This window comes from Stenella coeruleoalba (assembly GCF_951394435.1).
Source record: "Stenella coeruleoalba genome assembly, chromosome: 6".
Classification (NCBI taxonomy): Eukaryota; Metazoa; Chordata; class Mammalia; order Artiodactyla; family Delphinidae; genus Stenella; species Stenella coeruleoalba.
Genome location: NC_137151.1, coordinates 77079929 through 77105776, shown reverse-complemented (window position 1 = coordinate 77105776; position 25848 = coordinate 77079929). Strand labels below are relative to the sequence as shown.

The window sequence follows — 25848 nt, the reverse complement described above, 5'->3', positions numbered from 1 at the left end:
TGCTTTCTCAAGCCTTTAACTCATGACCAAAAATGATTATCATTGAATGGCCATCTTGGAGGGCTCAACAGTAGTAAGGTTATGGGTAAAAATATACAATATGACTAACTTCCCTAAATGTTAGCATCCCACGTTCTTACATTTGAGAGCTAAGTATAAAAACCATGAGCCTTTGGGGCCTTGATTTTAAGATTTTTCCTTTAAAAATAATGCTGTTATTCTCTAAGGACATGAGAACAGTCTTTATTTAGTTAAGCTAACCCAAAATAGAACAGAGGAAATTATTAAATGAGTGAACATGTATCTTTCTTTGGGACCCATTCATGCCAAAACTGATGTGTTTTAAAAGTACAAGATGACTTACAAGAGGGAAAATACCTTCAAAAATGATTACACTGATCTTGAGAAAGGGATGCCTGATAGCCTCAATAATTACCCTGGAATTAACTACAATGCTGATGACTGCATTATTTACTGCAGTCTTATGAACAAGCAAACATTGTACTTTATAGCTGCACAGGACAGAAGTTTATGGAAAGTAGCTATTAATGTGTCCCCTTATGTCCCACCTCTCTTTCAGAGAGAAGCCCCAAATCTAGAGAGCATACAGCATGGAAAATTTCACTCCCAATTTAGACATCTCTCTAGACTCCAGAGGAAGCTGTTCAGCTGGCCTCTCCTGTAGTTGAAACCGAGCTGTACGACAGCATGATGAGTCACTGGGCCAACAGCCCACGTGCCAGGCTGGAACACGAGCAACTAGATTGGACACACTCTGCCTCATGTCAGGAATACTGTTGTGTGAGAAATAAAAGAAACCTTCTCTGGAATTGATGTTGGTCAAAATTCTGATACACTTAGATGTTCTTTTAGCAGTTCTAATTTGGTGGGGGAGGGGTGGAAATTCTGGGAGAACACCAGAATCTGAGCTAGCATTCTTAGTTGCTATTTCAACAGCTGTTACATGTACAGCTAATAGCTGTTTGACTGGGTTTCTTAGAACTGCTCCTGACACAGGGCAGTGAAGCAACACTTTACTGTATCTGTATCTGTCTGAAATTCAAGACATACTTTGCTTAAGCCAAAGAAAAAAAGGTAATCATCTGCCAACACTTGCAAGAGTAATTAGGGATTCTAGAAAAATCTCTTCAGGGAAAACATGTGAGGAAGGGTAAAAGAAAACTTTTGTCAGTATTTTGGAAAATCTGAATTTCCAGACTGAGATTTTGAGACATCGCTAGTTGTCCCTTCTTCACCTATTTCACTCTTGATGAAACTAGATTTCAAATAACATATGTTACTGAAAGTCAGTAATGTGACTTTCAGTAAGATAGATCTAGCTTATAAGCAGGTATAAGGCGCCTGAGAACAGCCTGCCTGCCATCCATGAACTCAGCACTCACAACAACCGGAAACAGTACATGAACAGTACCTTTCATGGCGGGTGGTGTGTACACGCTCTGCTTCCTTTGCTTAGGGGATGCATTCTGTGACTGGATAGAGAGAAAAAAGTAATAAGTCTTATATTTGGATAAAAAGTACAATGTCATCAGCCCTTTGAGGGAAATAAACACCTAGTAACATTAGTTTATTTTAAAAAGAAAGAAAGAGATAGTACTAATCGTTTCCATTTTAGAGAAAAGCATAAGTCCCAGGACAAAATATACTCCAAAAGCTATGTCCATGGTATAATTATATCTGTTTATAGGATTGTCAGTGGTTCTGGAGGGTTAATGAGAGTCCTTGCTAAGTAATATCAGTCTATAATCCTATGGAATTGAGATGTTCAATCTAATAGCTCCATTTCCTTGGAATTACAATGTTGAGGTAATATTCTTTTACATGTTCAAAAGCTCTCTCCTAACAAAACTGCTGCTTAACACTCTTAAGCACACTGGATCAGAATTAATTTATTGAGGCAGAAATTTTTGCACTAAAAATGATACAAATTGGAACAGAGGAACATATTTCAGGGTCAGAACCACAATAATAATATTTAGAGTTTAGATAGAAATAGATATTTATATATGTATAAGGCATTACTTATTATAATAAATTATATATATATGTGGTCTACACCTCGATCAGATTATGTCAAAGACTCCTTTTTAATGGTGTGTCTACTTATATTTCAGTGTGTCAAAGGCAGGAGTTTTAGCGTCTGGAGCAATTATTTTTGCTTTGGAAAGTTCAGGTATAAATAGTTACAAGATACTTTTTGAGGATTGTTCTAGGCTTTCCATGCATATTAGAAAGAACATATGTACAGAGTCTGAAGAAAACTAGAAACTGTTTCATGAAGTTGTAAATAGAGCCTGAGGCATCTTTACTCTTATGTACTAAAGCGTAATTGCCCTCAAAGGAGTCATCAAGATGTTGGTATTTAGCTGATGCAAAAACAACCTATTAAAAAGTAAAAAATTCAACCAAATAGTTACCAAATCCATATCAATCAAAGCAAATGGTACAAGCAAATTTCTGCAAAATAGAGTGTTTTGATACCAGTCTATTATGCACAGATGCAGGCAGGGCAACTCTACATTAGTATATGTGTGTGGATGATTGAGCCTTCTGTTGTACCTCTGCTGTATTCTGTCACATTTGGTTGATTTTAAGAAGCATTCACTTCCAGGTTTTCTTATATGTTTATTTCCATATACATATTCAAAGATTAAGTAGAAAATTAATTCTACAGAAAAGTTGGTTTGTTTAGTAACAGTGGTAAAACTTACTAATAAAAATTATATTTATGTAAGAGTTTAGTTTTCAAAGCATTTCACATTTACAATCTCATTAAATTTTTAGAAAAGTCTTGAGAGATACTTTCTGGTATTTTGTTCTTTCTACATTTTCCACTGAGTTTTGCTAGATGCCTACTCATGTGGCCATGGGAATTGAATATCAAGTCTGCATGAGTCCTACTCAATATTTGTTCCATTTCTGGGCACAAGTTTGCTCATTTTCTTGTATTCTGTGTATCCTATGTTATCAGCTCCCCTAGGCCCCCCGTCCCTGGTTCATATTTTCAATCTGAACTCCTACATGTGTATGTGGAGACTGGCCTCAGGATCTGCTCTTGGCTCCACACACCAGAGGACCCTTAAGAGGTGTCTGTCCCCCACCTTCTTGTTCCAGGGTTCCAACATTGGCTGTCCCAACCTGTGATGGTCATACACAACCAGTCACTAAATTGAAATTATCAATACCATATCTTGCCTCTAAAATCAGTAGTTTATTTTAGAAGTTTTTCCAGGGGTTAGTATTTCATAGGTGGAGAATCAAGGGTAACCTAGAGGTGGAGATTTTATGACACCATTTTACTGTTTGTTCAGTAGGGGAAAGCAAATCAAATAGTTTTTACAACACAGTTATATTGATACCATATTTTATATCACATCAGATCAAACTGGTAGTGTTTTTAGTTGGTTGGACACATATTTATACAGAGTATAAGAAAACTTACTTCTGCTTGTGTGTTGGTCACTCTCTTGTCATCTATTTCTGCAAGAGAAGTAGGTGTAATTATTAGAAAGTTGATATTTTTCCTTGTAATATGCACATTAAATTTTCAATAACATGGAACAGAATGATTTAATAATTGCCTTATGCTTATACAATATCCATGGCTTAGTCTAGTGGCTGAGAGGGCAGTGGGAGGCAGAAAGAAATAGTTTCCTTCTGAGATAACCCTCTCCCACAGATTTAAAAAAGGCAATAAAAAAGCATCCCTCCTGAAATTCCAAATTGCCCAACTTCCAGCAGTCCAGAAGGGGGACCAGAGAAATGCCTCCTAGAACAGCCGTTGGCATCATCAACCTCACAGTGCTAAGGCGTAAACAACCTCCTCTCCTCATGGATTTTGCAGCACTGTCTATTAACTGTAGCCTCTGTCAATTTTCCTTAAGTTTGCCAGTAAGCAGAACAAACCTATTTTTCCGCTCAGCCCAATCACTGTCTCTAAAAGAGGCACCCTCTTTTCTATATGCCCCTGGAAAGAATCAGTAACTTTATCAGAAATATTTTTTGTAACACTTCTAGGGCAACTTCCACGTAGTCTGTGTAAAAAAACAGTTGTGAGGAAGGGGAGAGAGGAGGAAGAGGTGCTCACATACTCCCCTTCCACAGAGCGAGGACATTCTGGGCTGGGCTTCTTTCCTACCTCCTCACCTGCTTTGCATGGATTCTGCCTCTTGGCTTCTAGACCCAGTTGACCGTTCGTCACTTTTAGGTTAGTCCCACAGCTGAGAGATTGATGCCATGGTTTAAGTACTGAACGAGACATTCATGAAAGAATGTCTAAAAGCGAGTATAATTGTAACTTTGGTTTGTAACTCCGCATTTTGTTCTCTACATAATTTAAGAGGCTAGTGAATTTAAAGAATTATTAGTTTATGTTTTTGGGTACATAATGTATAAGGATGTAATTTTGTGATATAAATAACCATAAGGGGTTGGGACAGGTGTAAAAGAAGAGTGTTTGTATGTTATTGAAGTTAAACTAGTATAAATTCAAATTAAAGTGTTATAAATTTAGGGTTTTAAATGTAATCCCCATTGTAACTACAAAGAAAACAGCTATAGAATGTACACAAAAGGAAATGAGAAAGAAATTTAAACAATTCACTACAAAAAATTAACTAAACATGGGGCTTCCCTGGTGGTCCAGTGGTGAAGAATCTGCCTTCCAATGCAGGGGATGCAGGTACATCCCGGATCAGGGAACTAAGATCCCACATACCATGGGGCAACTAAGCCTGTGCACCACAACTACAAGCACACAAGCCACAACTAGAGAGCCCGGGTGCCACAACTAGAGAGAAGCCTGCATGCCACAATGAAAGATCCCGTGTGTGGCAACTAAGACACGACGCAGCCAAAAATAAATAAATACATATTTTTTAAAAGTAAGCATAAAGGAAGACAGGAATTCAGGAAATGAGGGACAAAAAAGCTATAAGTCATATAGGAAACAAATAGCAAAATGACAGAAGGAAGTCTTATTAGTTACTTTAAATGTAAACAGATTAAAATCTTCAAAAGACCAAGATTAGCAAAATAGATAAGATCATATGATCCAATATGTACTACCTACAAGAGACTCACTTTAGATCCAAATATACAAATAGGGTAAAAGTCAAAGGTTAGAAAAAACAATTCTATGCAAATAGAAACCAAAAGAGAGCAGGGTGACTATACTAATATCAGACAAAATAGACTTCAAATCAAAAAAAGTTATGAGACAAAGAAGACATATATTAAGAAAAGTTTCAATACAGAAAGAAGATATATAAAAATTATAAACATTTGTCTACCTAACAACAGACCATCAAAGTATCTGAGGCAAAACTAACAGAACTGAACAGAGAAATAAACTGTTCTGCAGTAATAGTTGGAGACTTCAATACCCCACTCTCAATAATGGGTAGAGCAACCAGAAAGAAGGTAAGCAGGGAAACAGAAGACTTAAAAACTTAATAAATCAAATATATCTAATAGACATATATAGAAGATTCTACCAATTACAATCGCACACATAATCTTTTCAAATGTACATGGAAACTTTTTCCAGGAGAGACCGTATGTAAGGCCACAAATTAAGTCTTTTTTTTTTTAACATTTTTATTGGAGTATAATTGCTTTACAATGGTGTGTTAGTTCTTGCTTTATAACAAAGTGAATCAGTTATACATATACATATATCCCTATTTCTCCCCCCTCTTGCGTCTCCCTCCCTCCCACCCTCCCTATCCAACCTTTCTAGCTGTTCATAAAGCACAGAGCTGATCTCCCTGTGCTATGCGACTGCTTCCCACTAGCTGTCTATTTTACATATGATAGTGTATATATGTCTATATATACATTACCACTCTCTCACTTTGTCCTAGCTTACCCTTTCTGCTCCCCGTGTCCTCAAGTCCATTCTCTAGTAGGTCTGTGTCTTTATTCCTGTCTTACTCCTAGGCTCTTCATGACCACTATTTTTTTTTTTTTTTTTTTTTTTAGATTCCATATATATGTGTTAGCATACGGTATTTGTTTTTCACTTTCTGACTTACTTCACTCTGTATGACAGACTCTAGGTCCATCCACCTCATTACAAATAATTCAGTTAAGTTTCTTTTTATGGCTGAGTAATATTCCACTGTGTATATGTGCTACATCTTCTTTATCCATTCATCTGTTGATGGACACTTAGGTTGCTTCCATGTCCTGGCTATTGTAAATAGAGCTGCAATGAACATTGCGGTACCTGACTCTTTTTGAATTATGGTTTTCTCAGGGTATATACCCAGTAGTGGGATTGATGGGTCATATGGTAGTTCTACTTTAAGTTTCTTAAGGAACCTCCATACTGGTCTGCATAGTGGCTGTATCAATTTACATTCCCACCAACAATGTATGAGGGTTCCCCTTTTCTCCACATTCTCTCCAGCATTTATTGTTTGTAGATTTTTTAGTGATGCCCATTCTGACTGGTGTGAGATGATACTGCATTGTAGTTTTGATTTGCATTTCTCTAATGATTAATGATGTTGAGCATTCTTTCATGTGTTTGTTGGCACTCTGTATATCATCTTTGGAGAAATGTCTATTTAGGTCTTCTGCCCATTTTTGGATTGGGTTGTTTGTTTATTTGTTATTGACCTGCATGAGCTGCTTGTAAATTTTGGAGGTTAATCCTTTGTCAGTTGCTTCATTTGCAATTATTTTCTCCCATTCTGAAGGTTGTCTTTTTGTTTTATGGTTTCCTTTGCTGTGCAAAAGCTTTTAAGTTTCATTAGGTCCCATTTGTTTATTTTTGTTTTTATTTCCATTTCTCTAGGGGGTGGGTCAAAAAGGATCTTGCTGTGATTTATGTCATAGAGTGATCTGCCTATGTTTTCCTCTAAGAGTTTGGTAGTTTCTGGCCTTACATTTAGGTCTTTAATCCATTATGAGTTTACTTTTGTGTATGGTGTTAGGGAGTGTTCTAATCTCATACTTCTACATGTACCTGTCCAGTTTTCCCAGCACCACTTATTGAAGAGGCTGTCCTTTCTCCACTGTACATTCCTGCCTCCTTTATCAAAGATAAGGTGACCGTATATGAGTGGGTTTATCTCTGGGCCTTCTATGCTGTTCCATTGATCTATATTTCTGTTTTTGTGCCAGTACCATACTGTTTTGATTACTGTAGCTTTGTAGTATAGTCTGAAGTCCAGGAGCCTGATTCCTCCAGATCCATTTTTCTTTCTCGAGATTGCTTTGGCTATTCGGGGTCTTTTATGTTTCCATACAGATTGTGAAATTTTTTGTTCTAGTTCTGTGAAAAATGCCAGTGGTAGTTTGATAGGGATTGCATTGAATCTGTAGATTGCTTTGGGTAGTAGAGTCATTTTCACAATGTTGATATTTCCAATCCAAGAACATGGTATATCTCTTCGTCTATTTGTATCTTTAATTTCTTTCATCAGTGTCTTATAATTTTCTGCATATAGGTCTTTTGTCTCCTTAGGTAGGTTTATTCCTAAGTATTTTATTCTTTTTGTTGCAGTGGTAAATGGGAGTATTTTCTTAATTCTACTTTCAGATTTTTCATCATTAGTGTATAGGAATGCAAGAGATTTCTGTGCATTAATTTTCTGTCCTGCTACTTTACCAAATTCATTGATTAGCTCTAGTAGTTTTCTGGCAGCATCCTTAGGATTCTCTGTATATAGTATCATGTTATCTGCAAACAGTGACAGCTTTACTTCTTTTTTTCCAATTTGGATTCCTTTTATTTCTTTTTCTTCTCTGATTGCTGTGGCTAAAACTTCCAAAACTGTGTTGAATAATAGTGATTAGAGTGTCAACCTTGTCTTCTTCCTGATCTTAGTGGAAATATTTTCAGTTTTTCACCATTGAGAATGATGTTGGCAGTGCGTTTGTCATATATGACCTTTATTATGTTGAGGAAAGTTCCCTCTATGCCTGCTTTCTGGAGGGTTTTTATCATAAATGGGTGTTGAATTTTGTCGAAAGCTTTTTCTGCATCTACTGAGATGATTGTATGCTTTTTCTCCTTCAATTTGTTAATATGGTGTATCACATTGATTGATTTGCGTATATTGAAGAATTCTTGCATTCCTGGGATAAACCCCACTTGATCAAGGTGTATGACTCTTTTAGTGTGCTGTTGGATTCTGTTTGCTAGTATTTTGTTGAGGATGTGTGCATCTGTGTTTATCAGTGATATTGGTCTGTAGTTTTCTTTTTTTGTGACATCTTTGTTTGGTTTTGGTATCGGGGTGATGGTGGCCTCGTAGAATGAGTTTGGGAGTGTTCCTCCCTCTGCTATATTTTGGAAGAGTTTGAGAAGGATAGGTGTTAGATCTTCTCTAAATGTTTGATAGAATTCGCCTGTGAAGCCATCTGGTCTTGGGCTTTTGTTTGTTAGAAGATTTTTAATCACAGTTTCAATTTCAGTGCTTGTGATTGGTCTGTTCATATTTTCTGTTTCTTCCTGAATCAGTCTTGGCAGGTTGTGCATTTCTAAGAATTTGTCCATTTCTTCCAGGTTGTCCATTTTATTGGCATATAGTTTGCTTGTAGTAATCTTTAATGATCCTTTGTATTTCTGCAGTGTCAGTTTTTACTTCTCCTTTTTCATTTCTAATTCTATTGACTTGAGTCTTCTCCCTGTTTTTCTTGATGAGTCTGGCTAATGGTTTATCAATTTTGTTTATCTTCTCAAAGAACCACCTTTTAGTTTTATTGATCTTTGCTGTTGTTTCCTTCATTTCTTTTTCATTTATTTCTGATCTGATCTTTATAATTTCTTTCCTTCTGCTAACTTTGGGGGTCTTTTGTTGTTCTTTCTCTAATTGCTTTAGGTTAAGGTTAGGTTGTTTATTTGAGATATTTCTTGTTTCTTAAGGTAGGATTGTATTGCTATAAACTTCCCTCTTAGAACTGCTTTTGCTGCATCCCATAGGTTTTGGGTTGTCGTGTTTTCATTGTCATTTGTTTCTAGGTATTTTTTGATTTCCTCTTTGATTTCTTCCGTGGTCTCTTGGTTATTAAGTAGTGTATTGTGTAGCCTCCATGTGTTTGTATTTTTTACCGATTTTTTCCTGTAATTGATATGTAGTCTCGTAGCGTTGTGGTCAGAAGACATACTTGATATGATTTCAGTTTTCTTAAATTTACCAAGGCTTGATTTGTGACCCAAGATATGATCTATCCTGGAGAATGTTCCATGAGCACTTGAGAAGAAAGTATATTCTGTTGTTTTTGGATGGAATGTCCTATAAGTATCAGTTAAGTCCATCTTGTTTAATGTGTCATTCAAAGCTTGTGTTTCTTATTTATCTCCATTTTGGATGATCTGTCCAATGGTTAAAGTGGGGTGTTCAAGTCCCCTACTATGATTGTGTTACTGTCAATTTCCTCTTTTATGGCTGTTAGTATTTGTCTTATGTATTGAGGTGCTCCTGTGTTCGGTGCATAAATATTTACAGTTGTTATATCTTGGATGGATCCCTTGATCATTATGTAGTGTCCTTCTTTGTCTCTTCTAATAGTCTTTGTTTTAAAGTCTATTTTGTCTGATATGAGAATTGCTACTCCAGCTTTCTTTTGGTTTCCATTTGCATGGAATATCTTTTTCCATCCCCTCACTTTCAGTCTGTCTGTGTCCCTCGGTCTGAAGTGGGTCTCTTATAGACAGCATTTATACAGGTCTTGTTTTTTTGTTTTTTGCAGTACGTGGGCCTCTCACTGTTGTGTGCTCTCCCGTTGCGGAGCACAGGCTACGGACGCGCAGGCTCAGCAGCCATGGCTCACGGGTCTAGCCACTCCGCGGCATGTGGGATTTTCCCGGACTGGGGCATGAACCCGTGTCCCCTGCATCGGCAGGCAGACTCTCAACCACTGCGCCACCAGGGAAGCCCAGGTGTTGTTTTTGTATCCATTCAGCCAGTCTGTGTCTTTTCGTTGGAGCATTTAATCCATTTACATTTAAGGTAATTATCGATATGTATGTTCCTATTCCCATTTTCTTAATTGTTTTGGGTTTGTTATTGTAGGTCTTTTCCTTCCCTTGTGTTTCCTCCCTAGAGAAATTCCTATAGCATTTGTTGTAAAGCTGGTTCGGTGGTGCTGAATTCTCTTAGCTTTTGCTTGTCTGTGAAGGTTTTTATTCTCCGTCAAATCTGAATCCGATCCTTGCTGGGTAGAGTAATCTTGGTAATCTTTTTCCCTTTCATCACTTTAAATATGTCCTGCCACTCCCTTCTGGCCTGCACAGTTTCTGCTGAAAGATCAGCTGTTAACCTTATGGGGATTCCCTTGTGTGTTATTTGTTGTTTTTCCCTTGCTGCTTTTAATATTTTTTCTTTGTATTTAATTTTTGATAGTTTGATTAATATGTGTCTTGGTATGTTTCTCCTTGGATTTATCCTGTATGGGATGCTCTGTGCTTCCTGGACTTGGGTGGCTATTTCCTTTCCCATGTTAGGGACATTTTCAACTATAATCTCTTCAAATATTTTCTCAGTCCCTTTCTTTTTCTCTTCTTCTTCTGGAACCCCTATGATTCGAATGTTGGTGCATTTAATATTGTCCCAGAGGTCTCTGAGACTGTCTTCAATTCTTTTCATTCTTTTTTCTTTATTCTGCTCTGCAGTAGTTATTTGCACTCTTCTATCTTCCAGGTCACTTATCCATTTTTCTGCCTCAGTTATTCTGCTATTGATCCCTTCTAGAGAATTTTTTCATTTCATTTATTGTGTTGTTCATGACTGTTTGTTTGCTCTTTAGTTCTTCTGAGTCTTGTTAAACTTTTCTTGTATTTTCTCCATTTTATTTCCAAGATTTTGGATCATCTTTACTATCATTATTCTGAATTGTTTTTGAGGTAGACTGCCTATTTCCTCGTCATTTGTTAGGTCTGGTGGGTTTTATCTTGCTCCTTCATCTGCTGTGTGTTTTTCTGTATTCTCATTTTGCTTATCTTACTGTGTTTGGGGTCTCCTTTTTGCAGGCTGCAGGTTCATAGTTACCATTGTTTTTGATGTCTGTCCGCAGTGGCTAAAGTTGGTTCAGTGGGTTGTGTAGGCTTCCTGGTGGAGGGGACTAGTGCCTGTTTTCTGGTGGATGAGGCTGGATCTTGTCTTTCTGGTGGACAGGTCCACGTCTGGTGGTGTGTTTTGGGGTGTCTGTGGACTTACTATGACTTTAGGCAGCCTCTCTGCTAATGGGTGGGGTTGTATGCCTGTTTTGTTAGTTGTTTAGCATAGGGTGTCCAGCACTGTAGCTTGCTGGTAATTGAGTGGAGTTGGGTCTTGATGTTCAGATGGAGATCTGAGGGAGATTTTCGCCGTTTGATATTACGTGGAGCTGGGAGTTCTCTGGTGGACCATTGTCCTGACCTTGGCTCTCCCACCTCAGAGGCACAGCCCTGACAGCTGGCTGGAGCACCAAGAGCCCGTCATCCACACGGCAGCTATGAGGTGTCTCCAAAGAATCCACAAATGCACAAGGTAGCAGGAAGAGCATTCAGGACCTTGACACACGAGGACAGGGTGTCATTAGCAGACCAATTCGGCCACATCTTGCCATGGTTAACACTGCACTGTGGAAATTAGCGTGGGCCTTCAACACCAGTGGGGATAGTGAGACAACTGAATGAGGAGATGCAATGCTGAACTTGAGACCATCCAGAGGCATAGGCAGAGCACTGGGTACTTTCAAACTCCAGAACTCCACACTCCAGAGGCCCTCCTTTAGACGCGCTGCCTGCAAATTAAGTCTTAATAGATTTTAAAAGGTATCCTAAAGTGACTTCTCCAACCACAGTGAGATGAAGTTAGAAATCAGTAACAGATAAAACTGGGAAATTCACAAATTTGTGGAAATTAAACAGCACACTCTTAAACAACCAATGAATCAAAGAAGAAGTCATAAACACAGCATACCAAAACTTAAGGGTCACAGTGATTGCAGTGCTAAGAGAAAAATGTATAGCTGTAACTGCTCACATTAAAAGTCAAGCAAGGGGCTTCCCTGGTGGCGCAGTGGTTGGGAGTCCGCCTGCCGATGCAGGGGACACGGGTTCGTGCCCCGGTCCGGGAGGATCCCACATGCCGCGGAGCGGCTGGGCCCGTGAGCCATGGCCGCTGAGCCTGCGCGTCTGGAGCCTGTGCTCCGCAGCGGGAGAGGCCACAACAGTGAGAGGTCTGCGTACCGCAAAAAAAAAAAAAAAAAAAAAAGTCAAGCAAGATTTCAAATCAGCAGCCTAACTTTACAACTTACAGAACTAGAAGGAAAAGAACAATAAATCCAAATCTGAAAACCGGAGAACCAGGGAGGCTGATGGTGTAAATTGTGGTTCAAGTCCATTGGGCCTTTGGACTTGAGCCAGAACTTACACCATTGCACCCCCTATTTCTCAGGCCATCAGATTTGGACTGAAGCTATACCATTGGCTTTCTGGGACTTTAGCTTGCAGATGACAGATTATGGGACTTTTCAGCCTCTGTAATCATATAAGCCAACCCCTTATAGTAAATCTCTTTTTATATATTCTATTGTTTCTGTTTCTCTGGAAGAACCCTGACCAATATAGTCATCAAAAAAGGAAAGTCTGAGAAACTGTCACAGCCAAGAAGAGCCTAAGGAGACATGATAACTAAATGTAATGGTGTATCCTGGATGAGAACCTAAAACCGAGAAAGGGCATTGGGTTAAAAATGAAATCTAAATTAACTCTGAACTTCAGTTAATAATAATGTATCAATATTGGGTCATTAATTGTAATAATGTTACACTTTAATGACTAATGTAAGGTGTTAATACAATAATAGGGGACCTCTGTTCAATTTTTCTGTAAATCTAAAGCTCATCTTAAAAAACTGTCCATCAATTAAAAAAACTTAAAGAAAAGGAAAAAAAGTAAAAGTACTAAACACAAACAAAAATTACCCCCGAAAATATTTTTGTTATTATTGTCAGGATTCTGTATGTGATTTGAAGAACACCAGATAGTCATTATTAGAAAGTAAGTAATGTAACTAAGAAGTTGTTCATGAAAAAAATATAATTTAAGATATTTTATATGGGGCTAATTAAAGATATAGAGAAAAAGGTATGGTTAAGGAAATGAAGAGAATATTTTAAACTTCAGTTAAAATTGTTAAAAGCTGATGCAAGCTAGGATATGTTAGTGGAGAAAAAGAGGAGTGAAATGATTTTCAAACAAGACCAATGATAATAACAGCTCTTGGTTTATTTATTGATTAGATATGGAAAGAGAAGGACCAAAATATATTTTAAAAATACTGATAGTACTTTTTTGATTATACATATCCTCCAGTTTGCTGCTTTTGTGTGTTTGTTCCTCATATCCAGAATGCTCCTTCCCTCAAACCAAATACTACCATCCCTCAAAGTTCTCTTCAGATGGCATCTCTTCTGGGAAATCTTTCCCAATTATGCCTCCCCTATTCCCAACTGGAAGTCATCTCCTTCACCCAGTACTCACAGCACTTCCTCTATACCTGTATCATTGTATTCATCATTATACCTTATACTATGGTCATTAGTGTTTTATCTCCTCAAATAACCTATAAAGGAACGGAGATTAGTCTCCATGCTTGATTCTTCCACAGCTCTTAGCACAGTAGCATGGCTGACACATAACAGCTTGTCAAATAAATATACCTTGTCTACAAAATAAAATACAAAATAAAATTGTAGCATAATTACTTACTCATACTAGGTGCTAAATAAATAGTTTTAACAAGTAAGTGTTTGGTTTGAAAACTTGTTAAGGTAGAGGCCATACCTTCTATTTCTTTAAACCAATTTATTAGGTCATTACTAAGGCAATGGTACAGACACTCAAATTCTTATAAATATCACCTAAGTTGTTGACATAGAGATTGTCATACTGAGTGAAGTAAGTCAGACAGAGAAAGACAAATGTATATCATTTGTGTGTAGAATCTAAAAAAATGGTACAAATGAACTTATTTACAAAACAAAAAGAGAGTCACAGGTGTTGAAAACAAACTTATGGTTACCAAGGGAGAAGTGGGGGAGGGATAAATTGGGAGATTGGGATTGACATACACATAGTACTATATATAAAATAGATAACTAGGAAGAACCTACTGTATAGCACAGGGAACTCTACTCAATACTCTGTAATACCTATATGGGAAAAGAATCTAAAGAAGAGTGGATATAGGTATATGTATAACAGATTCACTTTGCTGTGCAGCAGAAACTAACACAACATTGTAAATCAACTACACTCTAATAAAAATTAATGTAAAAAAATGGGATCATATATACTAAAAAACAAACAAACAAAAAACCAAAAGGGAATCTTGGAGGAGAAACAAGGATATATGTCTTTGTTCTGTTAGTTTTTAGAGGTTGAGAAGACAACAGATGTATATCTACGTCAAGAATAATATATATCATAAGAGAAAATTTTTAAAGTGATAAATAAAGTCAAATTTAATATATTCTTTTATAGATATCAGCCTCAGACAATAACTAAAACCATGGAAATGCATAATTTACTCAGGATATTGGCTGCAGAAGAGTACTGACCCATATATAGAATGCTTTGGTAAAAAGAGATAAAATTTCTTAGAGTAAAACCAAAAGATACAGACTTTTGATGAATTTAGATAATAGAGGGTGTGAAGGGAAAAGTCAGTTTAAAGAGTCCTTCCAATAAAAAGAGTGTTTTAAGTTTATGCTTTGAAGACTTTTGGGCTCAAAAGCAATAACAATGACAGATTAAATATAAAAAGAGATAACTAAAATGATGTAGTCACAGTTCAGAATTAGTCAAACATCTCTATGGACTCAAAATATAAGAACAGAAAAATGCAACAAGCAGGTAAGAAACCATGGGCCTGAAAGACTTTTTTTTTTAAATTTTTTTTTTTGGCTGAGTTGGGTCTTCATTGCTGTGCACGGGCTTTCTTTAGTTTTGGCGAGTGGGGGCTACTCTTCGTTGCGGTGCGTGGGCTTCTCATTGTGCGGGTTTCTGTTGTTGTGGAGCACAGGCTCTAGGCACGCCTTCTTCAATAGTTGTGGCATGCGGGCTCAGTAGTTGCGGCACACGGGCTTTGTTGCTCCACGGCATGTGGGATCTTCCCAGACCAGGGATCGAACCTGTTTCCCCTGCATTGGCAGGCAGATTCTTATCCACTGCACCACCAGGGAAGCCCTGAAAGACTTTTTAGATCTAGGAGGAGGCAGAGACAGCTCAGAGTTCTTTACCCTTGAGAAAAGAGATTGACTTCATGTGAAGGAAGGGACAAAAGCCAGGCTTGTTGATTGGACCCAGAAGCAGGGCTCTCTCATCTATGCTGAGAAAAAGCACTGATCCGTATATCCAGGGAGACAAGAAAGCAGACAACTTGGGACAAGCCACTATGGGCTCAGTGACTTTATCTGCTCTGTTTCTAATTTCACTGTGGAGCAAGAGTCTTAAGGTCCAAATTAAGACCTGATTCCAGATTAAAAATCTGTAATTCAGTGGGGAAAGACTCAAGAACATTAACAAGGAAAGGTGAACACAGAGGGGGGGGATTTTCACTCATGATGAATTGAAAATTAAAATCTCAAAACACAAGAAGAAAAGACACATTTAAGAATGACTTCCAAAAAAGCAACTGGAAGATGAATTCCCTCCAGATGAAATGAAACCTTCAGAGCAATTTGAAAATGTCCTTAAAATTAATATTTTTGGTACCCACAAAGAGAGAAAGAAGAAAGTATATCTATTTCTTAAACATCAAAAAATGTTGAAACAAGATTAGGCTAAATTGAAACAAAACAGATGGATATAAAAAGAAACAATTAGAAATATAAGTTTAATCATGGAAATTATAAACTCAATAAAGGTGTAAATCTCTAGACTGCTAAGTATAACTTAAAAACCTTGGGCATTATATATAAAACAAACATAAGGAGTCTCTAAAAGGCAGAGAGAAGAAAACAGACCAACCAGGGACTTCGAACCTAAGGAAGAACATAGCAGCAATTCCCTAGGTCTCCTTTTGACTATATCCTGGATTAGATGCTGGAGAAGCTGGCAGTCCAGAAACGCTAATAGTAACAGACAAAAACAAACAAACAAAATACTCAAGAAAGCCTACTTTCTAACCAAAGGACCAAGAAAGGGACACCTACTTTCTAAAATACTGAAAACTTTTAGGCATTAATTGCTCTTCTTCCTTCCTATTTGAGAAAGCCAAATGAGAAGGTGGCACTTTCACAACCATCTAGTTGTAATGAGGCAGCCTGAGAGAAATGACACCTTATTTCTCCTCCTGAGTTTTCTACATTACGTTTGACAATTGATGGAATAATTTTAGCATTACCTGATATGGTTCTCAGTGTATGTAGAGAAAATACTTAAGAAAATACTTCAAATGAGAGAAAGTAGAGACTTAAATAGTTTGTATTCTTCACTAAAACTGAAGAGACTGATAAATTATTTACATACAGTAGAGCAATCACTAAAAAATCTGTACAAAAGTGTACACTCAGAAATCACTGTAGATAAATCAAAATGGAATTATAAAAAATGTTCAAGCAAACTACAGGGAGATATAAAAAAAAAGAATCCAAAAACAGAGAAAACAGAAAACAAAAACCAAGCCCTAACTCAATGAATAACTACATTAAATTTAACTGACCTAAATATACTAATTAAAAGATAGAGATTGGCACAGTGGATAAAAAATCGAAATGACCTAATTATATACAAGGGCAATATGTGGAGTGAAAAAAGATCAATTTCAAAAGGTCACACACTGTATGATTCAATTTATATAACATTCTTGAATGACAGAATTATAGAGATGGAGAACAGATTAGTGGTTGCTAGGGATTGGGGATCATGGGAGAGAAAGGGGTGAGTATTACCATAAAGCTCTAGCAAGAGGGAGATCTTTATGGTCATGGAATAAGTCTGTTTTTCAGCTGCAGTGGTAGGAATCTACACATGAAAAGTGGCATAGAACTATAAACAGATTGTAACAATGTCAATTTATTGTACTACAGTTACAGAAGATGGGGGAAACTGAGTAAAGGTAAGCTTGTTTTGTATGATTCCAAAATAACTTCTATTTCTTCCCTATTCTGAAGTTTTGGAAAGTATCCAAAAAAAGAGGAAACATGTTACATTTTACTTAGGATTCAAACATACGACTTTTCTAGTTCACTCATCTGGGAGCTGTTCTAATTAGCTGACAAGAATTTGATCTATTTTAGTCACCTGTCAACAAATTATAATCATACGTGTTTGTTATATAATAATGTAATCATTTTATTTTACTGAAAATATTAGAACTCATTAAGAAAAACTTCATATTTTGTGATTTCAGTTAGACCAAACAAATACTAATCCCAAAATGCAGTGACTAATTTATTTTTTTATTTGTACATAATTTTTTTAAATTGAAGTATAGTTGATTTACAATGTTATGCCACTCTTTGCTGTATAGCAAGGTGACTCAGTTATACACATATATACATTCTTTTTTTTAAATATTCTTTTCCATTATGGTTTATCCCAGGAGATTGGATATAGTTTCCTGTGATATACAGTAGGACCTTGTTGTTTATCCATTCTAAATGTAGTAGTTTGCATCTACCAACCCCAAACTCCCAGTCCATCCCTCTCTTTCTTCCCCTCCTCCTTGGCAACCACAAGTCTGATCTCTATGTGCAATGACTAATTTCTTTTCCTCAATTTACAGAATGGCAGGTGAAGCAACAAAGTAACATCTTGCTTTGTTGCTGCAGTGACATCACATTTGTCACTGTGAGAGGAATGTCAAAGGAGAAAGTAGTGTGGCCAATCATAAGCCAGTTCAGCAGAATTCACTTGAATTCAGTAGGATTGAATTTCACAAAACTACCATCATAGTGTGTAATGACAAGTCACACAAAAGAAACCAGCTAGATTATTTCATTTATCAAGGCATTCCTTTGGCATTGTCTAAATGTTACTACTAGCTGATAGGGTGAGCGCCAAGTATGCCTGATCTAACAAGAGGAAGGAAAGAGATTTCCCAATATATTTTTCGTTCTGTGACAGAGACTATAGGTTTGTTTTAGTTGATACTTGTTTTTTCTGACCACTTCAGCATGGATCCAAGACTCTGGTCACCTAAAACATATGCAAAATGTTATTATAAATATCCTGTTTAATTGCTTTTGTGGTCAATGGCACTCATTTGAACCTACTTGTCCATGCCATCATTTAACTGCAGTGTGGTCAACTCAGTTTGCATAACTTCTCTTCTTTGCAGTGGTTGTCATGAAAACCATGATTTAATCACTACCATAGGAAAGTTTAGGAATGAACACTGTAATGGCCTCTTTTAAATGCCTCTTTGCCATCCATATTAAGGTCTCTATTGGATTGTCTCTTTATAGAAATACTTGAGATGGTCACCCACTTCCTTCATGCTATAACTAGCATATATCAAAGCCTACTTAAGGAAATAATAAGAAAACCAAGTGAAATAAATTCTAAAATATAAGAAAATTTTGTATATGGAACACCTATATTCTAGTTGACCAACATGCTAAGACACCACCAGGCTCTTGGCTGTGTAGGCTCACTTCATATGATAAATTGACTCATACCACAATTAACAAAAAACTGAGTGAAAATTGATTCAAGGCTCTTTAATTTCCTGCCAATTAAGCTTTTTATTGTATGTGGAATTAAGCATTCAATACATTAACTTAAAGCACTTTCCATAATTTTTATGTTTTTATTAATAACTGAAAAAAATCATTGCATCCATCCCATATTAAGCAATCTAAGACAGTGCCTCTGCAGACAGATCCTTCTCAAGGCAGTGATTGCAAAAGCAGAGGACACAGACACCTTTACAGTTAAACTGTAATTATTCAAAACCATCCCTTAAGACAAATCTTGGAAAAATGATCAGACTAATTTCCTGAATTACTTGAACTAAAAAGAAAAAAAAAAACTAAAATTTTTATTTATATTGCTAAAATGTTTATTTCATTTAATACCTTTTCTACCAGATATAGCATTAAAAAATCATCAATCTACTATTGATGCTTTGCAATCTTTTAAAAAATATTTTCACATTTTTAAACAGTTTTATAAAATATCAACCATCCATCTCTACTAAACATAAAACATCTCATATACACCTTTATATCCAAAATCAAATGGTTTAAATATATTCCAAGAGTGGGAATAAATATGGAGAGATCATTATTTAGTTAGCTAGTCAAATTTTTGAATAAAAAATATTTCCAAAGCATTTTCTAAGGCAGTGAGACTCATCTGGTATAGCTGTAAGAATTCCACATGCTTTCATACCAAAGTTTGAATTGGAAAATAGAGGCCATGTAAGTTTATGAAGCATGATGAGAAAATGACAATGTATTGACTGATTTTTATTTTTTTAAATGTCCATCAATGGAAATATTGCAACTGTTGGGTTGTGATATTTAGTTATCAAGAAAGACCAGGACTAACCCTTATGAATATTACCACTTTCCCATATGCACTGAAAAAGTTCCTCCTCAAACCACAATATTCCAGTTGCTGTCATTACTATTACTAGAGGTTGATTCTTCACCTCTTCAGTTCCCTTAATCTACAAACAAGAAAGTAAACACTATAATATCACAGCCTTTACACACTAGGCAGCATCTAAATTATTCTTTCTTCCTTCAGGAGATGCTACTAACACATTCTGCACAGAAAATATCAATAACATTGCAGAATAAGTCTCAATCATGTACAGATTCTTTCTCCATTTATTTTTCTATCCAGTTGAGCTAGTGCTTGAAACAAACGCTGCATCTGTCCCCATCAGTTTCCTCAGTAAAATTCAAAGTATTCAGGTGAAGATAGCTTTATTTTCGCATCTAACCTTTGTGTTTTCCTGGATTATGAAAGGGTTAGCTACAGTTTTGGTTTTGTTTAAAAGCAAAATGTACTCCCTTCTCTATGGGAAGCTTCTCTGAGACATTCAGAGAGAATGTTTTTGATTCCCTTTTTTTTAAAGTTAGTCAAGAGAACATATTTGACTATTGTAATACAAGTTGGTTGAAATTGCAGTCAAATATGTCCTAGGACCCATACTCTAGGAAAGGTAGGTAACGCATACCCAAATTGATAAAGTGGAAAAAAAGTCTTCAACATTAAAATGTTTTTCTTTTAAATTTTCTCTCAGCTTTGCAGTTGATTTACACTCCACTTTATTGAAAAAATATAAGTACTGGTTTATGGATGAGAGGTGACCAGATATTACTAAGTGAAGCAATGCTAGTATTTATTGTGGCAAGGGTCTAGAAGAATAAAATAATTTAAATTGACTATGGGATCAATGAATGCCAGAGTATGATACATCAGAGAACCAGGTAAGGGTGGCATTGGAGCAAGTAGTCCCACAATGCTGTTGAGAGTCAACACACGCACAAGCAGAGACTTGTAGAGTCAGCAGTGGGTGGTAGAGGCAGCAATTTTGTATCCAGAAGACCAAACTGAAACAATGGTCAGCAGAGGGAGTGGGATTCTGAGAGGCAGTTCAGTCCTAAAGACCAGAATTAGAATTTCAAGGTACAGTACAAGCTCGCAGGGTCATATGACTAGGTGGTGAAGATCACCTTTCATGAAACCAAACATTAAGACCAAGCACACAGCCACTGAGAGCCTGGGCCATGAGAAAATGGATACTAAAAGACTGGGTAGAAATTACACGGGACAGTTACAGAGCTAGGAAAGGAAACAAGGCGGGGGTTGGGAGGGGGAACTGCCTTAATATTAAATGTGAGGTTTTGTTTAGGGTAGTATGAACCAGTTCATGGCAGACCAATGATTTCACTTACCAAAATTAGAAAAGCAAGGCATCAAGACCTGCAGAAGCAAAGAAAACTATAGAGATCAGAGACATTTCAGAGTGAGAAGCTGACAAGTCATATTTGGTCCCTGGCGGAGTGCAACTGCAGGAGAACAGAAAAGCCAGAGGAGATTTTGGTAACTATGTGGGACTAACAAAATTGAAGACTTGAGGGGATTCAAACGTACAATCTGTCTTCCCCTTAAAACATTTGAGACATTTTGAAGCTGCATAGGGTAGGTGAATAAGTAATTTAAGAACCTCTTAAACACAGAACATAAATTCCAAAGACCTGCAAGCTCTTAATTGAAAGGACAAGACCCAACGCAAAACGTACATAAACTGAGCCATACCAAAACTAAAATCTGGACTCACCTTAGCTTAGTTTATGTTTGGATTGGATTAAGTGATCAGTCCCCTATTCTATCTGCCTAGAAGAAGAAAGGTGAATCCTTTAAATATTTTTTTTTTTCGGTACACGGGCCTCTCACTGTTGTGGCCTCTCCCGTTGCGGAGCACAGGCTCCGGACGCGCAGGCTCAGTGGCCATGGCTCACACGCCCAGCCTCTCCGCGGCATGTGGGATCTTTCCGGACCGGGGCACGAACCTGTGTCCCCTGCATCGGCAGGCGGACTCTCAACCACTGCGCCACCAGGGAAGCCCCTCCTTTAAACATTAAAAAAAAAAAAAGTTAAACATCTTGGAGCCTCTACAATACAAATGTCCGGCATTCAATAAAAATTACTAGATAAAAAAAGAATGATAGCTAAGAGAAAATGAGAATATAGAACACAGGTGATTCTGCTATTGAAGTTCACAATCTAAGACTATGATTAATACATTCAATGAAAATAGAAGGGAGCAAAATAGATTTAAAGATAAATAATTTTAACACAGAAATAGAATCCATGAAAAGAAACAACTTCATGAACTTCAACAGACAAGATCTCAATTTAAGAATCCAATGGATTGTTCTAAGGGCATTTTGGATCTAGCAGAGGATACAAATAAGTTAATGAACCAGGAGACAGGTCAGTAGAATTATCCAAACTGAAGTACACAGAGAAAAACAAATGAGGGACTTCCCTTGTAGCACAGTAGTTAAGAATCCTCCTGCCAATGCAGGGAATTTGAGCCCTAGTCCGGGAATATCCCACATGCTGCGGAGCAACTAAGCCCATGCACCACAACTACTGAGCCTGTGCTGTAGAGCCAGAGCGCCACAACTCCTGAGCCCATGTGCCACAAATACTGCAGTCCACACACATAGAGCCTGTGCTCCTCAACAAGAGAAGCCACAGCAGTGAGAAGCCCACACACCACAACGAAGAGTAGCCCCCCGCTCACCGCAACTAGAGAAAGCCCACGTGCAGCAACGAAGACCCAACGCAGCCAAAAATAAATAAATAAATTTATTTTTTAAAAAAAAAGAGTGGAAAAAACAGAACAGAGACTAACCAACATTTGAGACACAGTCAAAAATGTGTAAAATAAGAGTAATTGGAGTCTGAAAAGTAGAAGAGGGAGAGAATGGGAGAGATAATGGTCAAGAATTAAAAAACAAAGAAAAAACACCAGATGACACTGATACAAGAAGCTTAACAAACCCCAAACAGAAACAGGAAAAGCAAAAGGAGAGAAAGGAAAATTGTGTATAGCCATATGATAGCGGTACTTCTGACGGCCAAAGATAAAAGAGAAAATCTTAAAAGCAGCCAATTAAAAAAAAAAGTCTTCAGGGCTTCCCTGGTGGCGCAGTGGTTGAGAGTCTGCCTGCTGATGCAGGTGACACGGGTTCGTGCCCCGGTCCGGGAAGATCCCACATGCGTCAGAGAGGCTAGGCCCGTGAGCCATGGCCCCTGAGCCTGCGCGTCCAGAGCCTGCGCTCCGCAACGGGAGAGGCCGCGCCAGTGAGAGGCCCGCGTACCGCAAAAAAAAAAAAAAAAAGTCTTCAAAAGCAATAAGGTGGACCAAAACAACAAAACAATGGAATCAGATGGTAACATTTAAAGTACTGTCAACCCAGAATTTTATATGCAGTGAAATTATCCTTGCACAGTGAGCGTGAGTTATCAAATCATGCCTGCTCTAAGACACAGGTTTGGTTTTCCTAAAATATATATTTCTTTCTTTGGGTCAAAACTGAAGTAGTAAAGCTCCTTGGCTAATTTCTAATTTTAAGGTATTGAAAATTAAAAATTTTTCTAATTTCCCTTTGAGTGTAATTATGGCGATATGGTTCCTGAAATATTTCTAATAAGAAAAGTTTGTCGTATCTTTATTTTCATAACACCATTAAGAACGCTCAGCATATCTTTCAGTTATATGTTCCACTCCGTTTAAAAAATGGACTTACCTACTTTGGCAGAAAACTGAGATACTATCCTAAGTATAATTATATATTCACTCAGCACTCTTTTAAATTTTTTCTAGCACTACTCTGTGGGAAAAAAAATTAATTCTCTTCCACAGAGGAGTAGCAACGTAGAACAGCCATGTAGTCCTCTTTTTGAGGTGCTCTAGAGATTTAATCACATTGGTGCCATCTTTGACAGTCTCAGAAGGAATTTGCCATCAGATCACTGAAAACAGCAGTGAAATCTAAATTACCACATTTCAGCTGATTCTCTATGTTTGCATCTACTGTGTTTGAACACATTTTTTTCAGAGACCCTTGGATCACAACTATTGATGAGATAATCTACAGTTGAGCCATACAGGGAGGGGCAGAGTCAAGGACAAAATTTCCATAAAGGCTTTAGGTTTACTAGTTCAAGAATGATCACCCACCCATAAGCCTTCAGAACTGAATGAGAATAAATCAAATACAAATGAAAGAAATTGCTGTGCACAGCTCAGCTCTTCATTTTACATGTAAATTTGTCATTTCCTTGTGGTTTTAGCATTCTAACATAGAATCAGTCAGTTTAAAGTGCCAGAGAACTCTATCAGGTATTTCTTACAATAGGTGACTAGAATATGCCCTGTTTCATTCTAGTAGGGCTTTGTAAAATCTCCTAAGACAGCTATGGTAAAGCCTCTGTTTTTGACTTATTATCAAACTCTTCACTTTCCAAAATGAGCTCTATTCATGAGCCTTCTTGCTGAAAACCTGCTGGGCTCTGTTGGAGGCCTATCATTTGGGGCTGTGAGTTAAGCCACCAGGCAGTGGTTTCAGCTGTGTTTTTCTTTCAGCTCTTAGATTTAGTGAAAACTGGGGCCCAAATTGAAACCACCAGAGCAATGAATTTATATGCACTGGAAAGGGGGATGTGGGGAAAAGAAGCAAACAGTAGGGATAGTTTCACCCTGTTATGCCAAGATTCACACAGCTGTGTTTTTCTTTTTATATTATTTATAGCTTTCCACTTTTAATTGATGAAAGTAGGGATATAACCTCATTACCAAATAGATTTTTATCTCTCAGAGCCCCCCACAAAAATGATTCATTTTAGTGGCAGCCAATAAGAACCAGGTACAAAGTATTCTATGTGGAAATAGTGAAGGAGATGACAAGGAAAACACAAGATGGATCATGTTGGTTTATTAAGAAAGAACTCTCAACCAGTAATTGTCTTATGATGGAGGTTAGAAATATTCCAAACTACCTTTATACTTGTATTTCATGATTTCTGCTGCTACTTCCAAACACAGTAAAAGAACAGAAAATCAGATCATTTAAAACCTCAAAAGTCTGTTTTTCATTAGTATTCTGGATTTTTATAAACTTGGTTTCTCTTATAAAACATTTTTTATCCTACCACAGAACCAGCTTATGTGAAGGCCAAAGAACTGTTGCATCATCTTATCAGTTGTAATGTTCAATCTTTGGTAAAGTTTTTCTTCTTTTTTGGCGTTTGGATTTTCCACATTTGCTCCAGGAAAATAAATTGATTTACTTAATGCATGGGTTTTTTGGGGGGATGACATCTGTTTAAACAGCCACACTCATTCCAGTAATTCTAATTTTTAAAAAATCCATCTCCTTTTCATAGAATTACCTGGAGAACTGATTATAAATCATACTTTTTACATCAATTTTATAGATCTTTGAAAAAATAATTATCAGATGTTTCAGGTCATGTGGACTACCAATTAAGTAATTATTTAACAAGCACTTATTATCTTCTTAGCAGTGTGCTGTGTCATTTTGACCTAATAAACCTTTCCTTTAATAGTTACGGTATGAATAATTTAGGTTTTAACCAATTTAAAACACTAAAACCTCACTATTTTATCATATAGGATACCACAAAGGTATTCTTAGCAGAGTTCCCAAATAAAGACCCATAATTAGGTGCCTTATAAGTAAGAGTAGGGGAAACGATTGAGGTGAACATGAGAAAATTATTCAGAGGTTAAATCATTAGAATGGTGATAAGGAATTTTGAGAAAACCTACCCTAGACATAGGTCTGAAAGGCATTGGTGTGAGAATAGAGTTAGCTGCTTACCAAAATTTGGAATATTTAGTACTCTTTCCACTCCATAGAATGCGTTCTCTTTTTTCATTGGCTGCTAAAATTGACAGGGACTTAAATCTGATTTACAACCTGCACCAGTCCGTCAGAGAAAATGGAATAGTTTCCATTTCTAAAAAAAGATAATGGAATATAAAGATAAATTTCTAAAATGTTTCTTTATATCTCATAAATTTAATTACTTGACACGATTGTTCAACCTGAAAGTGTGATCAATGTACTTCTTTGCGGTATGCGGGCCTCTCACTGTTGTGGCCACTCCTGTTGCGGAGCACAGGCTCCGGACGCGCAGGCTCAGCGGCCATGGCTCACGGGCCCAGCCGCTCCACGGCATGTGGGATCTTCCTGCACCGGGGCACAAAACCGTGTCCCCAGCATCGGCAGGCGGACTCTCAAGCATTGCGCCACCAGGGAAGCCCGATCAATGTGCTTCTAATTTGAATTGTTCATAATTTTTGAAGACCAGTTTTGGGGGCT

General features: G+C 37.2%; 1 protein-coding gene and 1 long non-coding RNA gene across 4 annotated transcripts in view; one reads left to right on the top strand and one right to left on the bottom strand.

Annotated features, from left to right (window-relative positions):
- Positions 1-25848, bottom strand: part of PPP1R1C (protein phosphatase 1 regulatory inhibitor subunit 1C) — a gene marked incomplete at its 3' end in the record, with an annotated part of 129641 nt that overhangs the window by 55291 nt on the left and 48502 nt on the right. For 2 of the 3 annotated variants that reach the window (XM_079925335.1, XM_079925336.1), the window contains exons 3-4: positions 3464-3501; positions 1433-1493 (exon numbers count right to left, since the gene is read on the bottom strand). The exons of the other annotated variant lie outside the window; for it this stretch is intronic. In XM_079925335.1, the coding sequence (XP_079781461.1) occupies positions 1433-1493; positions 3464-3501 (99 nt within the window). The remainder of the gene's footprint in view (positions 1-1432; positions 1494-3463; positions 3502-25848) is intronic. 3 annotated transcript variants of the gene reach the window in all.
- Positions 1-25848, top strand: part of LOC307188323 — a 108606-nt gene that overhangs the window by 35676 nt on the left and 47082 nt on the right. The gene's annotated exons all lie outside the window — the stretch shown is intronic.